The following is a 17,158-nucleotide window of genomic DNA, read 5'->3' as shown; positions in this document are numbered from 1 at the left end:
TTATATCTTCATCAATAACCTTAAAAAGTCAACATAACCTAATTCAAATGAAAAATTCAGTATCATTTTAGAAGTTACCTCCGACCAATCCGACCAAAAACTTACCCCCACGATCTTTGGCTCGCACAACCAATTCATAAACTGCTTTACTTTCTCTGTCAAGACGTTTTGCTGTTTTGATTCGTCCATCAACATCTATTACAAAGGCTCCTTCAGAATTCCCTCCTTCAAATATAATTGAAAAAGAAACTATGCTGAAGACGTCATCGTAAATAAAATTCTATTTTATCAAAAAAACCTTAGCACATCACAGTACGCCGTAGACCCAGTTATCGTCAAATCATTAGGCATAAAATTTAGGATCAGTTAGAAAACGTTGCACCACATTTCCTGGCTTGTGTACAGCCTGAGTGTATCGATCACGTATACACTTGCGACTTACCGGTTATAGTATAAAGAATTTCCCCGGCAGGCCCAGTGTCTGCATCCGTTGCATTGACAGCAACAGCAACAGCTCCAATCGCATTTTCTATAACCTTTCCTCGATACGAGTATCTACTAAAGACAGGCGAGTTGTCATTAGCATCAGAAATGTTCACGAACAAATTGACGGACGCAGCAAGTGGCTTTGTGCCTTGGTCTGAGCATGTGATAATGATATTGAAGCCATTAGGGAATCTTTCCCGGTCCACAATGTCGGCAGTCAACACTAAACCTGTTGAAGAGTTTGGAAACCTGATACAGAATATCTAAAAAAAGTTGGTGTCTATTTGTTGCAAAGTTGAATTTTTAATTTTGTAGTAAAGTATAACACAAAGACATACCAGTGTTTGGGTTTATCGCAAAGATACCTTGTCCATCAGTCATGCTGTACCGAATCGCCCCATTAAGTCCACTGTCAGAATCCTTTGCAGCAACTTGTATTAAGGACGATCCAACCTTTCTGTTCTCTGTAATTAAAGCATAATAATTTGGCTTCTCGAAAGCAGGAGCGTTGTCGTTTTCGTCTTCAACATCAATAATGACAGGAACAGCAGAATTCTGGAACAAAAATAGAACATTATTGGCTTAATTTACTAATGGAGAGTCGGACCCAACAGTGATTGGTAGAGGGGTGCGTCACATTTGCGGAAGTAATGAGCCTCATTAGAGAATTGCGACACTCCTTAACTCCTTAAGAAGGAGCAAAGGTTGGCGGTCAGTTGGTAAATGCAGTGAGATTAATCTCAACCATACATAACCGGCAGAAAAAGTGGATGGGTCACATTATGAGACACTAGGGACTACTAAGTGATGTCATCGAAGGAACGATTTACTGCAAAAAGAGTGGAGGAAGAAACAGAATGACATTGTTTAATCATTGGCGTATGAAAAAAATGGCAGAACTAAAGCGTATGGAAAATTCAAGCGTAGAGTTGATCGTGATGGTTGGCGCATGTGGCGCTGAGCCTGCCTCGCGGCAGACAGCCGATGAAAAGAATTTCGCTTAGGAAAAGTCGTATTTGGTGTTACCTACACCAAATATTTCTAATAGATAGGCTCAAAACCTTTGTTGAGCAAAAATTAAAGCAGAACTCTAATCAACATTTGGTATCTAACAAACTATTGGCTATAAATCTTTAAGAGCCTTATGAATATAATCATGAATTTATCTGTTAAGGAGTGTATTAAGAAATGTACACTACAAAATGTTCACAACGAAATGTACACTACGAAATGTACACTAAGAAATGTACACTACGAAATGTACACTAAGAAATGTACACTACGAAATGTACACTACGAAATGTACACTAAGAAATGTACACTACGAAATGTACACTACGAAATGTACACTACGAAATGTACACTACGAAATGTACACTACGAAATGTACACTAAGAAATGTACACTACGAAATGTACACTAAGAAATGTACACTACGAAATGTACACTACGAAATGTACACTAAGAAATGTACACTACGAAATGTACACTACGAAATGTACACTAAGAAATGTACACTACGAAATGTACACTACGAAATGTACACTACAAAATGTTCACAACGAAATGTACACTACGAAATGTACACTAAGAAATGTACACTACGAAATGTACACTAAGAAATGTACACTACGAAATGTACACTACGAAATGTACACTAAGAAATGTACACTACGAAATGTACACTACGAAATGTACACTACGAAATGTACACTACGAAATGTACACTACGAAATGTACACTAAGAAATGTACACTAAGAAATGTTCACAACGAAATGTACACATAGAATTGTACACTAAGAAATGTACACTAAGAAATGTACACTACGAAATGTACACTAAGAAATGTACACTACGAGATGTACACTACGAAATGTACACTATGAAATGTACACTAAGAAATGTTCACAACGAAATGTACACATAGAATTGTACACTACGAAACTTACCTTTGCTGGACTGCCACCATCAAAAGCTGTAACAATCAAAGTATGTTTCGAAACATTTTCACGATCTAAAGATAACTTTGTGGTAATTTTTCCATTTGTAGTATCAATTGAGAAAAATTCGCTGGACATATTGTATCTGATAGTGCCATTGACGCCTAGATCTTTGTCGGTTGCAAAGACCTAGAAAAGAATGTGGGAAGCGTAGATATAACAATGAATGTAAAAAGTTAATAAATGGATATAGCATATTTGATTCAATTGAAAGCTTAAGCAACATATGGTCTATCTTTGTTTGAATGTTTCCCTGATCGTAACATTTTTCAAAATCATTTGAAATTTTGAACAAAAGTTGTCAGCTAACCTGTGTTACAAATTGATCTGCAGGCAAATTTTCTTTGATGCTAGCTAAATATTGCTGTTGAGAAAATTGAGGAAATTCATCGTTCGCATCCATGACGCGAATATTTAGAAAGGCAGTACTTCTTCTCGGTGGAGTTCCTCCTGTTGCAAAAGAAAAAATATCATTTAGTTTTTTTACTATTGATAATACTATGTTTTAACTTACACCGAAAATCAGAAAGAGTATTGCTATTAACAAAGGACATGCAAAAAAACATTTGGATATTTTAAACAATTAAAAGCAAAAATTCTTAAATCCTTAAAAAGATGTTTAAACTTAAAAAAAGATTTCTTAGCTTTTGGAAATTCTGGAAACTCATTAGAAAGGCCAGTTTCTTGGAAGTCAAGAGATTTCCTTCCAGGTGGTCATTTTTGGACGTAACCTGCTTCTCATACCGTATGTTGATTCCGAGTTAATAAATCACTTGGAATCAAATGAGTCATTTCTTTCAGAAAAAATATGCATATAATGATGAAGGGACTGGCCTGGTTGTCTTGTGACGGGGCGTTTTTAGAGCGAGGTAGATCTGAGCACAGTACAGCATGATCTGCACAATCATGGCGTGATGATGTTACCTATTATTGGTAGCTTAGGTTACTAATTATGCGAGGTCGTCTTCAAAATGTTAGAGTTCACAATAAGCATTTTAAATCATCCTAGAAATGAATCGATGTGAATAACAAGTTGAAGCCAACAAATATCTATTTGGGAGCACAGTTCTAGACTATTTTTAAAAAACCTTCCATGCTCTAACATATTGTTACTTCGGCATAAAACTATTTTGAGGCAAATATCTCAGAACTGAAAAATTAGGCCATAACTTTTTTGTAATATTGTTGATGATGCATTAATTAATAAACTGGTCCACTTTCGCTAATACTTCTTATGCAAATAAAAAGGACTGTATACCATCTTCAGCAACGACTTGAAGAGTGAAATGAGAAACCATTTCTCGATCAATCTTCCCAACATTTGTCAATTTTCCTGACTTTGCGTTCACAGCAAACGTGTTAGCAGTATTACCAAACGCAATTGAATACGACAGCAAACCGTTGTTACCGGCATCTTCGTCGCGTGCTGCAAACTGGAATACCAATATGTTATGCAAGCAGCAGACACTTTAATATAGGCTTCTACAGCAACAGTAATTAATAAGAAAAATCCAACACATAAACAAAATATTTATAGATACAACAGGATAACAAATACAGCTAAAATTTAAACAATATTTTTATTAAGAATCAATGATATGTAACTCATGGATCACTCTGCTCGGTTTGTAAAAAACATTATCGCGACATTAAAGAATAGAAGCAACTCTTGCCTTTACAAATTTGAACATAATGAGGGAAAACAAGGCAAATAGATCAACAGAGTAAAATACAAAGAGTGACAAAGCCTATTGTAAGAAAAATTTTAAGGTATGATGACTCACTGCAAAGATCTCCGTATTTATTTTCAGGTTTTCTTGTATTTGTATTGTGATTGTATCTTGTCCAAATGTTGGTGCATTATCATTGACATCAACAACCAAAATATCTATTTGTGTGTGGTTATGCTTTTGATTTGCTGGGTCGCCATCTGTCACTTTCACATCAAGGCTGAACGAAGCTGTTGCTTCTCTATCAAGAACACCAGTTGCGAAAATCTCACCCGTTCGGCTATCAATTTCAAACGGACCTTAAAAAAATGCCACGACTTCCTTAATAGTCCTTTTTACAAGCATTAACAGAAATTTTCCATAAATAACAGAAACTAACTACCAAAGTATTTAAAAGAGTCAATTAGAATAAAAAAAACAAACCTTGCCAATTTAGCCTTTGACGTGACATTAGTATCCCAGATTTTCTGGCTGTGGAAGCAATTTTACCTCTTAAAATTTTGAGTTGCTCAAAGTAAAAGAAATTTAAAAAAGGAAATTTCTTAGAGCAAGAAATTTATAGCCTTTAGCTTAGAGAAAGTGCACTTATTAAAGAAATTTAAAGCTTCTGACCAGGTACGAAATTCAAAATTCATAAATGTAAAAAGAAAATTCATAAATGTAAAAAGATGACATGGCTGTGATAACCTGAATTTGTGAATGCATGCATGACCTCGTAGTCTGCAAGTTTTAATTTCCATATTACCAGCTCGCCTACATAGAATCGCCCAAACAACTGCGGATAGGCATCAGCGTCGTTGGGACGACCAATAATCAGCTTTGTATAGGCATCGGCAACTCTTGATACGTCAGCAACTGTGTATGCCTTAACATGGAAAGAATAAAAGAAAATAATGATAAATACAAAGCAAAGATAGAAAGTTGGGAAGTAAGTTTCGAAAATTAATTTGATCATCATGCTAAATGAGCAACCTAAAAACTCACAAAGCTGAAGTAACTATCAAAAATCTATCAAAATGATACTGAAAACCTTAAATTTCTTAAAATTTTCACTTTAGAACAAAAGCTCCAAGTTATTTTAAAGGTAATTTCACCAGTCATAATAATTTGCTTTCTTTTGATGTGAGAAATTTCAATTCATCTTCTATTACACAGTTACAATTAGTGATAACGAGAGTGGAATTGATAAAAAACTGAAGTATCCCCGCATTTACACAAGATCAATCCCTCAAAAAATGAGATGTTGTTTTATCAAAAATTGTAAGTTCTGCTCTTTGCAGCGGACACGTTTTCAACAAGATTGATTGCATAATGTCTTTGAAATCTTTCAATTGCAAGCAAATGTGGTTTGAATAAGTAGTGAAACTGTAAAAATCCACCTTTGTTAACAGAGCTCCATTTTCATAATATGCTAACCCAGAGTTCTCATCCCAGGTGAAGGCAAAATGGTACCAGTTGGCAGATACTGAGTTAATCCTTAATTCAAACTCTTTAGTTTCAGTGGCCAGTCGCAGCCGAAAGAAGCCAGATTCAAAGTTGAGAGATAATCCAGTGGCGTGGTTAGATTGGGCTCCAGAAGACAATATATAACCCCCTGCTTCAAATTTGATCCACATCGCCAGAGAGAGGCCAGAGGTGCAGAGAGTCGGGTTGCTTATACAGTCACCTGAAAGTGTTCAAACAGGAAGTGAATATACCTAAAGAAACATCTTTTTATGTCAATTAAGAACAACTGAAACTGCTAAACTACCATTCATGGCGAGGAAAGACACAAGGCCACAAAGTCCTCACCATCTAAGAAAAAAAAAACATGAATAAAAAAATAGAAATTAGAAAAAGGAAAGAAAGGACTGCTGCTGCTGTATTTTGGCATTAATTTAACCTTGCCGAGGCCTTAACGAAGGAAATGGATGCTTCTAATATAATTCTGTACCCAAGTTCCGAAGGTCTTTCCTATTTACGTCGGCAACATTAAATCCATCGATACCTGAGAGCTGGTCAAAGAGATCCTGGCGTTTCATGCTGTACTGAGGATAGTGCAGGAGAAAATGCTCATTGTCCTCTTTACCGGTGCCACAGAAACACATTGGACTTAAACAGGCAAAGTTATGCTTAAATCTATATGTCCATTCAAAGCGCTGAATTCAACCCTAAGCATGGTTAGAAGTCTGATACCCAAAATGTCAAGAACGTTGTAGGTAGGATTGTTAATTGGCCTCATGATAGCAAGCAGATTCTTTTTAAACTGGAAAATCGAAGGAAAATTTCATTCGTTATTATACAGAAGATTCCGTTTAGATACGGTATTTTGGAAATACGAGTTTGAGTACCGAATTGTTCTTCCAATTGTTCTGCTATGGTATCTTCAAATAAAGGTATTCTGGTGCTTTGCATGGAGAAAAGAAGTGGCACAATCTTCGGTACCATCTACCATTCGGTACTATCCTAATTCGTCATAGAGCCTTTGCCTACTTGTATCTCTCTAAGCGCCTGTGATAGCTAGTTCAGCAGAGTATAGGGTCTGTTCTAACCTTTGTGTGAAATGATGATGCATTTCAGGCTCGTGTTTATGGTATATGATATCCCCATAATCTAAATGCGGTCGAAGGTAAAGCATAAGATCTGCTTATAGAAGAAACATCTTAAAAGCCAGTATGATTTGTCGATATCGAAAGAAGTGATCCTTTTCATTGGAATTTGAATATTAAATTATTTTGAAAGTTAAATCCAATACCTTTGAAATCGCCTGCAACAATGTAGTTTGGAGAGCCAGAAAGTTTAACAACATTGCCCATCCCTGCCTCTGTGAACAGTCTTGCACCATGAAGCACAGCCGTGAGATTCATTTTCACGTCATTAACCGAGTTTTCAGTAGAAAGAGCATCAAATAACCACAAGTAGTTGAAATAGTAGCCTAAAAAGGAATGACGAGGACTCTTTTCGCTAGCAGATATGTTGCAATTAGCTTTCTGTAGATAATAAATTTTCCCTTATCACCAGCTGTAAAGGTGGATGTGAACCCCTTGCGATGCTTTAATTTTTGAAACAAAATTATTCAAAGGTTAAAAAAAGACATTATCAAATACTTTCAGGATTTGTACAACACTAAAACATACTTGACATGTTGACAAATTGATATGACGTAAGACCATAAACTGAGCTTGCCGTGTCTAAGTCACTGTCATAAGCTTCAATTTTTCCAACTCGAAATTTTCTGCCAGTGTAATTTCCCTGAAAAACCAGCAATAATTAGTCCTGCATCAACAATGTCACTCAACTGATAAAACATAATCCAATTAACAAAAAAAATACAATTACTTTTTGTAGACAGGAAAATAGCTGCAAAAAACTAATAAATTGCCTAATCTCAACTTTTTTCTTCGGATTTCTGCACTGACTTGATGACGTCATCAGTTAATTTGCTGATATCAGCAAAATAGAATTTGTTATGCCTTAAACAAAAGCTCCTCATTAGAGCTATCCGAATATACAATTATTGTTGTTATAAGGCTTTGGTACAAGAAATATTAGCCTTCTTGTTGAATTATTTTTGCATTATGACGTCACGAATCACGTGCAAGCTAAAAAAAATTCGCGATGGCCCATCTCAGAATATTGATCTTTAACCATTAAAATGCAGAAATGCCGAAGAAAAAAATCGAAATTAGGCAATTTGTTAGTTTTTCGCACCTTTTTCCTTGTCTGTTGCGCTTGTCAAATGGTTGAGTATCGCGTCAAGATTTCGAAAAGGCCTATAGGAACGAAATTATGAAGCAGGATTGCCGTGGTTCCTATCCTGTTTCCTGTAACTTTCCATCTTTGATGTTATTTCGAGTTTTATTTCACGTGTAGAGAACACGTACCCAGTGAGAGAGACAGTATGTTGTTGATCTTAAGGCCTTTCTAGCTAAAACGTGCAAGTCCTTGTTATCAGTTAATCTAATTGAATTTAATTGCTGATCACCAACTTATAATTCTCGTTGATATATTTTTTATCCTATTTCAGTTATAAGCGCTTTCACTTCAACAATTAAAATGAATTGCAAGGAAAGGGATTTGTGGTTCGGGGAATCTTTGACGTAAATTTGACGTCACAGTGCAAATTGTATGGTTTCTCCTGAGTATGTAGGTAAAGCCACAAATTCGTATGTCCTGTTGTCTGTAAATTCGTATGTCTGCAATGCACAGGATGGAAATCCCCAGTGATGCAAAGTTGTATACAAAATTACTTAAGGACACCAATCAAAACATGGCGAACCAAAGCCAAGCTGTTCGTCGTAGTTTGACGTCACAGGTTCACCAGATCGATTTGCCTTTTTTCCACTTTCTCTTAATTTCAATGAAAGCAATGCTCAGACGGCACGCAAGAATAAGCTAAGACTCGAAATGTTTTTAAGTAATGAAATAGGTAGTGTTAAGAAAAACTATTAAAATAGGAAGAAAATTTTCAGCACACTCACCTCGTTCAAACTAAATGGACCTGTTGCAGTGAACTGAGGTGAGTTGTCATTGACATTCATAATCTTAACAAGAACTTTAGATGAGCTGCAAATAATCAAAGCAAAGTCAGAAGCAGTTTCGTCGATGAAAATTAAGAATAAAGAACTATTTACTTTGGTATAAAGAATTACTAGCCGCAGTATTTCATTAAAAATACTTTCACTTATATTTCATCTATAGGGTGATTATCTTTTTATCCATTTTTAAAATAGAGAATAAGTGAGTAAATTTGTTGAGCAAAAATTTCCAAGAATAAATGATGCCAAATCAATATTTGCAAATATATCTACCTTTTCAGCTGTGTAGCTCCAAAATCACTCGCTTCAATTTCAAGAGGGTAGCTTCTGACTCCAGTATCGTAATCAAATGTTTTTGTAGTCGTTATGCTGCCAGTCAAAGGGTCCACGCTAAAACCCTGTCATCGGGAAAAAGTGCCGCAGTTATTTACAAAGGAAAATTAATATGTTGAACATGTGAACAAATAAAGTATATACTTCTTAAAATGTAATTTCAAAACCGAACAAAATGTCCTTTTTTGTTCTGGTAAAACACAGTATAAAAATATTTTCTAAAGGAAATAAATTTAACTTGTAATTGGTTGTTTCACAATTAGGCGTTATGGCAGTTATTGAGTTTAAACCCATTTCAAATAATTCATTTGAAATAATCACGTTTTACACCTTTGTCAATTTGATATTAAGGATTGAGAGTACCGAGCAACACACGGTAGACAATTTTGAAATTTATTTGCCTTAGTGGGACCTAGAGGAATTATTTACCATGTTTGATCCTTTGACGAGGCGGAAACTGATCCGACCGTTGCTTTCACTATCTTTGTCTGTGCAGTTTAAAGTAACAACTTTAGTTCCAAGTGGTTTATTTTCTTCTAGGGATACCTCAATCGCATCTGAAATCGAATTCAGATTCAAAGATGAGCAAAGATATACTAGATATTTCATAGGGACAATTAAAAAATAAATTGAAAAGAAAACAGATTCCCGAAAGCTTTAAAGGCTTAGAGAACATCGAATCCCGAAAGCTTTAAAGGCTTAGAGAACAATACCTGGGTGAAATGTTGGCTTGTTGTCATTTGCGTCTTGTACAGAAACATGCAACTGAAATAAAAATTCATTCAGCAAATCTAAGATAATCTGAGATGAAGATTGTAATAAACTGTTTGAAATGAGCGAAGGAGAGAAAATTTGAGGTTTTATAGTGAAAGAGGTAAGGTTTCAAAAACTTTGATGAAAATTTTTTGTCAATGGGAGGAGATTGTTTGTGCAATGAAAACTTGATGCATCTTCAGAACTGAGATTGATACACTTAAATAAGTAGGTTCAAATACCTTAGCTAATGCACTACGCGGAGGAATTCCCATGTCACTTGCACTGATCTGAAAAAGTTGATCAATTGAAAGAGAGGTTGCATTGTTACGGTAGGATACATTACAAATTCAAAGTAGTAGAACGACCTAATGGTGACTGACTGTATTGTTACCGACTTACAGACTGAACGAAGCTCCACACCGATACACAATTTGATTAAAATTTCGAAATTACTTTTGTCATAAGTTTCCTTGTCTATTGCCCAAACTAGGCCATTGCGCTTCAGGATAACAGCGCAAACTGACCAGGGGTGGCGCTAGAGACAAACCTTCGAGGTGCCGAAGATTATATTCTCCGTAACTGCCGACGCTGGATGTGTCAAATTGCCGACAGAAAAAAAATTCGATTTGCCCCATTTAGTAGGCAGGGCCGTCGCGAGGCAAGCCTCGTTGGGTGGGGGGGGGGGGGGGGCTGTGTAATGCAAATTTACCTGATTAAAAAATTATTGCCTGAAACTTTTTAGCTGGTGTCACACACCTCTGCAATACATTTTGTCAATCTAACTCTGTATGATAATGACCGACTTTTCTAATAGTCTTGTCAAATCTCTATATCGGGACGGGCAAAATATATAGTTACTACCTGAGGCGGCACCTGTTGCCGCCGAAGGGGCAGGAAATTTTCGAATTGTGATGCTTCAAGTTCCCTGGAAAATGCACTCTTTTAGGCAGATTTCACTAAAGCAATCCTCCTAATCCTATTGAAAATTATTGTCTTTTTGCAAAACTTTTTACAGCAGATAAAATCAACAATTTCGCCGTGGTCTCGAAAAATACCAGGTTGTCAGTTACTTTTAAATTTAGATCCCTCTCTCCATCTTAGCATGCCTTATGAATGTTAAGAAAAATCTGGAGCTCATAGTGAATTGCAGTTGATGCTTCTACTGAGAAACTTTAGGAGAAATGGACACGAGGCACAATTTTAATTTTAAAAATTTTAACAATTTTAAAAATAGAGCATTTTTCCAAAATCGTTTGTTGTGGGTGCAATTTTCTCCCTTGCCCCCTCCCCGTCCCCACTTTCCAACCTGTGTCGGATTCCACGAGATTTTCTCGGCAATTTGTGCCTTGTAAGAAACTTAGTGCGCAAATATTGCCTATTGTTGAATATTTCTTCCTATCTATGTTGGAAGAAATTAATCGATGGTTTTCTCTAAACCATTCGTTTGTCGCAAGCTATGCGGTGAACAATGCTATTGAAAAATAGTTGATGAAATAGGACAAGAAGTGCTTTTTGAAAAATTTATTACGCAAAATGTGCTCATGATCGAAATGTTTTCATTGGCAATAATAATGTCTTGAAACGAAAAGAGAATCCCTTAAGAAGAAAATTCATTAAAGACTTTATTTATAACCGAGAGGAGCACGATGGTATTGTGGGTCATGCGAAGGAGCACCATGAAATTAAGTCACAGCTTTCACGGAAGCGACAGGATATAATGACACTATGATAGTAAAATTGCCGAAGAAAAGCCATTGAGAAAACCATAAACCAGCCAGTGCAGTTTTCTCCTCGATTATTTATGTCATTCAAACAACATGTAAACCGGGTGACATCCATCAAGTGCCGACGGTATAGAGAAAGCAAAAATTGATTGCCTGCCGACGGGGGGGCTAACAAAAATTTAGGGGGGGCTAAAGCCCCCCTTGCCCCCCCATGCCGCCACTCCTGAAACTGACATAGTAGTTAATTCACTGTGCGCTGTTGATTAACCCGAAAAGTATGGTAAATTAACATATAATGCTGACCGTACATAGCCTAAATCAATCATGCAAGCAATTTACGATTGAGTTAATAAAACTAAATATTCATCGAAATGTAAAAAAATACTCACAAAAAGAGTAAATGAGTGCTCATTGTTTGGCGGGTCTCTATCAATATTGCTAAGAACGAAGACTGCTCCGCTGTTGACATCAATAGAAAATCTATTATTTGTGTTTCCCTGTGTTATTTTGTACCGGATCAGCTGGTTCCGTCCGACATCTTTGTCGGTCGCTCTAAAGCTGGCAACCACGCTGCCTGCTGGGGTATCCTCGCCAATGGTTATCGAGATCGAACTTTTTTCAAAGATGGGCGAATTGTCATTTTGATCCTAATTCAAGCAAATGTAAAGCATAGAAATATTGAAAAAATTAAACTTCATTTTTTTTCAACAAAATGTGATAAGAGGAAATATCCTCTTTTCAACAATCCTCAAAATAAAAGTTAGAGTTGCCTAAAAAATTGTTGTTCGGGGCAGACGAGAAGATACCCTTAAAGATGAAAATAACCCATATCATTGCCGAACTTCTCTTACAAATAAATTTTATATTCATTAAAAAATCTATAAAACATGAAAAATCTTCAATAAAATACTGACAAAAACTTTGATTTGAATTGCTGCAAGGTCTTCACGGATACTTTGTTGGTTTTCAGTGTCTGTTACGCTCACGATCAGTATGTGCAATTCCGCAACTTCGCGATCGAGGCTTTTCCTCGTTGACAAAAAACCAGAGGAAGAGTTGAGAGAAAAATCATCATTTTTGTTGCCTGAAACGATCCTGTATCTCAAGAAAGCATTCAGTCCACTGTCTCTGTCACTAGCCTAGAAAATAGATCCAAGTTATAGAAAATTATCTCAATCTAAAGATGCCTGTGTATTTTACGGGCACAAAAAGCCCCCCCCCCCCCCCCATAAAAAACTTGTGGATTTGACCCAAAGGGAATTGCACTATGCACGTCACTTTCAAGACTTCGAAGGCACCATCAAGAATATTTCGGCATCAGAGAAGAATAAACCACCTAAGTGAAACAAGAATAAAAGGAGAAGTGAAAGAAGAAGGAGAGGAAGAAGGAGAGGAAGAAGATGGAGTAGAAGATGGAGTAGAAAGAAAAAAGAAGGAGAAGGAGAAGAAGATGGAAAAGAAGAAGGAGATAAAGAAAGAAAAATAGAAGGAGAAGAAGAAGGAGAAGATAAGAAAAATATAGACCAATATAAAACAAGGGAAGGTAAATAGAGAAAGAGAAATGAAAATAAAAGAACGTTTTCCTTGATATCGCCCTTTAATGAAGTCCTAGTTTATGGAAAAAGAATTCTTGACTGACAAAACACTAACAATGATTGATAAATCTTTTGACCGTTGGGTGAAAAATCCCGTGTTTATACTTACATTCACGATGCCAATTACAGCAGCTGGTGAGTTCTCTGTGACATTGAAGAGGTACAATCGACGTTCAAAGGTCGGCTTATTGTCATTTACGTCCAGAACTGTCACTTTGATATTTACAGATGACTGGAGTGCTGGAGAGCCATTATCTGTGGCCTTGGCAACGGCAGTGTAGGAAATTCTACTTTCATAATCGAAAGCAACTTTGTTCCTTATTATACCAGTTATTGAATCAATAGAAAAACTGAAATTCAATTGAAATAAATACAAAAGATAAGAATTGATTAAAGGTAGGTAATTGCTTAATAATGGCATGTCAGTATCTATAGAAATAGTTGAATTAATAACAATAATATAATAATCTACCATATTTATACAGGATAGCCTTTTCAGTAGAGATAATACTGCTATCACTAAGGGTCCTGTTAAAATAAAAGTTTGTAAAGTAAATGGTTCAAAATTATAAGAGATTGAAGTTAAAGCTTAAAAAATTTAAAAGGTTAAAAAGGTTATACTACAGAAGTTAAAAAAGTTACACTAAAAATCTAGATTTGTGTCCCTGCTGGTTGCTTTAAATCTCAAAAGTGCTTTTTCAGTTTGCAAGCTATTTGGTAAGTTATTAAAAATCTTTGCACTCTGGAATAAGAAATTTTTCCGCCCCGTTTCTGTCCTAACTTTTGGAATGACTACACTTTTGTTGTTTTTGCGGGTATTCACTTTATGATTGTGCCTTATGAAGTAATTTCCAAACGCTTTTGGCGCTATGCCGTTTAAGCATTTAAAAACTTCTAAGGCACATAGTCTGTTTCGAAGATGGTTCACTCGGGGAAACTTGACATCACCTTTCCTTTTTCCATTGATAATACGCATTGTCATCAATGCCAACGTTAACTTTCACTTCTAATACTAGAAAGGTTTGGTAAAATGTTTTGTTGTTGATTAAATGATTTTGTCACTATTACACTCATCCAACATCTAGCACCATCTTGGCGTTTTTGTCCCATTTCGAAAAAAAGCTCAATTCAACAAATAACTTACTGTTCTCCACCTTCAGTTAACATGTAGGTAACGTTGGCGTTTTTAGCAGCGTCTTTGTCACTTGCCTAAAAGCAAAAGAACTTTGGGTAACTATACGCATAATGCAAATGACATTCCTCTCTTGATAAATCAGAGAAAGTAACAAAACTCTTTTTGCTAACCGAGTGGAACATATGCAAAATTGAAGAGCGACCACGTGAACACGCAGTTTTGTATGACAATGTTATGCACCTTCCATTCCATTTCGTCACTTGAGCCACGCGCATCGTTACAGTAGCAGAAGTTGAAGAAAAAGGGTTGCAATATGATAAAACCGTCATGACAGAAGCAAGTGAACTTTATACCTTTATTTGGCCAACAAATGCATCCACTTCTCCTTCGATAATGAAGAATTCATAGCCCCTTGAAGACGAGAATTCAGGAATGTTGTCGTTTACATCTAGAACTTCAACTGTCACACTTGATGTGCTGTTCTGAGAAAATAAATTCTAAACACATAAAATGAAACATCAAAGTAAATATAAAATGTTATGCAACTGTATATAGCCACGAGTATCTGGTAACACTACCACGAGAACATTAAGCCTCGTCATTTGAAATGTTTCACAGAAGAATAACCAATGAGCTCAAGGAAGCTTATCAACAAAAAAGTAAATTTGTTATCGAGAAAAATACCTTTCCAGAGCCATCTCTTGCCTCGATAATCAGGTTATAAACAGCTTGTTCCTCCCTGTCTAACGACACTTTGGCCTTTAGCACTCCACTAGGTAGGGAATGGTAATAATAGCACAAGCCTTTGTCTGGATTTACTGTTTCTCAAAATACGAGATTTACCGAATTTCAAAATACGTTCTAAAAATCAAATAGATGTATGAGGAAATGCGAACTGTGGGAAACAAGCAAAATAGGAAAATGGTCAGTAATTATATAATTTCTGGAATATATTTCACTTTCTTTTGAGCTAAATTTATGGAAATATTAATCAGGTTCATTAGTCAAAACGGGGGTGAACAATTCCGGTAAAGAGGTGGCCTCCTCGGTGGGAAACCAGCTCTTTCAGTGGTCTCCCACCTTTGGTCTGTGTTCTCCCACTTTTGGTCTGTGGTCTCCCAAAACGGAACTTTGGAGACAGGGGTGGACAATTCCAGTAAAAATTTGGTCACCCGGCGTAAATATTTCAAGTATCTGCAGCTTATGAAGTTTCTAAACAAACAGGAAATCCTTTGATATTCTGCATTAACGATGAAAATGGCATTGAGTAATAGTTACCTTTGATTGCCGATGAAAAACTTCGACGCATCTCCAGAGACAATTCCGTATGTGACAGTGCCATTGATGCCATTATCAGCATCTGATGCCTTAAAATCAATTTATTCAATAAAAATATAGAAATGTTTACATAAATAATATCCAGAGGTGAATAGAAATCAACGAGTTGTCGCCTCTTTACATCTCAATCATGGACATTCTGCAGTTTAGAATTGCATTAGAGTTAGCACCAGAGGTCAGGAAACTAGAGTTACAATATATATTTCAACAGACACTCACTGTAAACTGATTAATAACATGATCGGCAGGGTTATTTTCCGAAACTTGAAAACTGTACTGCGACAAAGGAAATATCGGCAGGTTGTCATTCACATCGTCTATCAGAATAACCAACGTTGCATTTGATGACCTTTGAGAAAGAATGACAATCAAGTATATAAATGTTTCAAAATAATGAACAATAATTGCTATGTATTTTTAATCAAAACGACAAAACAAATAAATTCTATAAAGAGAAGAAAGGTCTCTAATAGAGGCAGATTTAATTAACAAAAAAAATAGTTATCATAATATCTTCATGATAAAGCGCAGTATGAGATTTAATCCTATTCTTTTTACGTAAAGGCTCATAGCATTGACTTCAACTTACAATATTGTATTAGCTCGATAGTTTGAAGCAAATACAGTCATATTGTAGGAGGAAGCTTGCTCTCTGTCAATCTCTGCTATCGTTGTTATAAGCCCCGTTTGCGAGTCAATCTTGAAAGGCAAATTCAAGCCAGCGCTGCCAAGAAGACTATAAACAACTTCTGCATTTCTTCCACTGTCCTTGTCAGCTGCTGTTATCTACAAACGTACATGATACAAAGCTGTAAAACAAGGTGATCTAATGAATTAAAAAATATATTATAGAACTTGAAGTGGCAGAAATCTGTAGCGAACCATTCCGTGCAGAGGTTTGGTCGCGTAGGAGCATTAAGTTTGTTTAAAGGTGGATGCATATTTACAAACTGAAAATGGCATGAAATTTTGCTACCATCACGACATAAATAGCCATTCGGATTAACACAAAGTTTCTCCATTCGCATTAACAATTATTTACCTGCATAACTGAAGCTCCAACTGGCACATTTTCTATTACATGTGACAAGTACACATTTTGTTGAAATTCTGGCGGATTGTCATTCGCATCTTCAACAGAAATGTAAATTCTCGCGCTACTGTCGTATTTTTCAGTGGTTTTTGTTTCGAATGCAACAACCTGGTGGAAACAAAAAACGTGACATGCATTTACCTGATTACTTGACATTCGCTCTGTGTCAAGACAGGCTTTATAAAATTTGTCAAATTGAAACGAGCATCTAAAGCAAGTCTATCAGCATTGAATTAGTTCTGGTTTGACTGTTATTAACCTGATTTTTCAATTTTGCTTCAATACAGACAGATACAGAAATTCTGCATTTGGTACTCAGAAGAGTTTTGAATAGAAAATATTCCAGTATGTATGTTATACTTTTCCACACTTTAAATATGCAATACAAAAGCCTTTTTTGGAAAAAAAACCTGTCAATTGCAAGCAAGGAACAGCACATATTTTTCAACC

At 36.0% G+C, this 17,158-nt stretch overlaps 1 protein-coding gene across 4 annotated transcripts in view; it reads right to left on the bottom strand.

Moving 5' to 3' along the window:
- Positions 1-17,158, bottom strand: part of LOC135685459 (protocadherin Fat 4) — a 58,144-nt gene that overhangs the window by 29,909 nt on the left and 11,077 nt on the right. For 3 of the 4 annotated variants that reach the window (XR_010516006.2, XM_089110866.1, XM_089110865.1), the window contains 27 exons: positions 16,658-16,816; positions 16,205-16,401; positions 15,835-15,964; positions 15,556-15,644; positions 14,962-15,049; positions 14,631-14,759; positions 14,287-14,351; positions 13,252-13,492; positions 12,462-12,686; positions 11,937-12,194; positions 10,063-10,110; positions 9,781-9,832; positions 9,497-9,624; positions 9,008-9,132; positions 8,678-8,762; positions 7,334-7,448; positions 6,952-7,131; positions 5,597-5,883; positions 4,905-5,082; positions 4,641-4,688; positions 4,272-4,516; positions 3,746-3,920; positions 2,798-2,937; positions 2,437-2,616; positions 825-1,041; positions 443-715; positions 106-225 (listed from right to left, as the gene is read on the bottom strand). Coding sequence is in view for 3 of the 4 variants with exons in the window: in XM_089110866.1 (XP_088966992.1) it covers positions 106-225; positions 443-715; positions 825-1,041; positions 2,437-2,616; positions 2,798-2,937; positions 3,746-3,920; positions 4,272-4,516; positions 4,641-4,688; positions 4,905-5,082; positions 5,597-5,883; positions 6,952-7,131; positions 7,334-7,448; positions 8,678-8,762; positions 9,008-9,132; positions 9,497-9,624; positions 9,781-9,832; positions 10,063-10,110; positions 11,937-12,194; positions 12,462-12,686; positions 13,252-13,492; positions 14,287-14,351; positions 14,631-14,759; positions 14,962-15,049; positions 15,556-15,644; positions 15,835-15,964; positions 16,205-16,401; positions 16,658-16,816 (4,177 nt within the window). In the remaining variant the exon portion in view is untranslated. Of the gene's footprint in view, positions 1-105; positions 226-442; positions 716-824; positions 1,042-2,436; positions 2,617-2,797; positions 2,938-3,745; positions 3,921-4,271; positions 4,517-4,640; positions 4,689-4,904; positions 5,083-5,596; positions 5,884-6,951; positions 7,132-7,333; positions 7,449-8,677; positions 8,763-9,007; positions 9,133-9,496; positions 9,625-9,780; positions 9,833-10,062; positions 10,111-11,936; positions 12,195-12,461; positions 12,687-13,251; positions 13,493-14,286; positions 14,352-14,630; positions 14,760-14,961; positions 15,050-15,555; positions 15,645-15,834; positions 15,965-16,204; positions 16,402-16,657; positions 17,155-17,158 lie in introns of those variants that run through there. The other variant, XM_089110867.1, reaches the window with a different exon arrangement.

The sequence above is a fragment of the Rhopilema esculentum genome, chromosome 10 (genome assembly GCF_057945365.1).
Source record: "Rhopilema esculentum isolate cy_ngs chromosome 10, ASM5794536v1, whole genome shotgun sequence".
NCBI lineage: Eukaryota > Metazoa > Cnidaria > Scyphozoa > Rhizostomeae > Rhizostomatidae > Rhopilema > Rhopilema esculentum.
The sequence above is the reverse complement of the archived record's forward strand: the minus strand, read 5'-3'. Positions and strand labels throughout refer to the sequence as shown.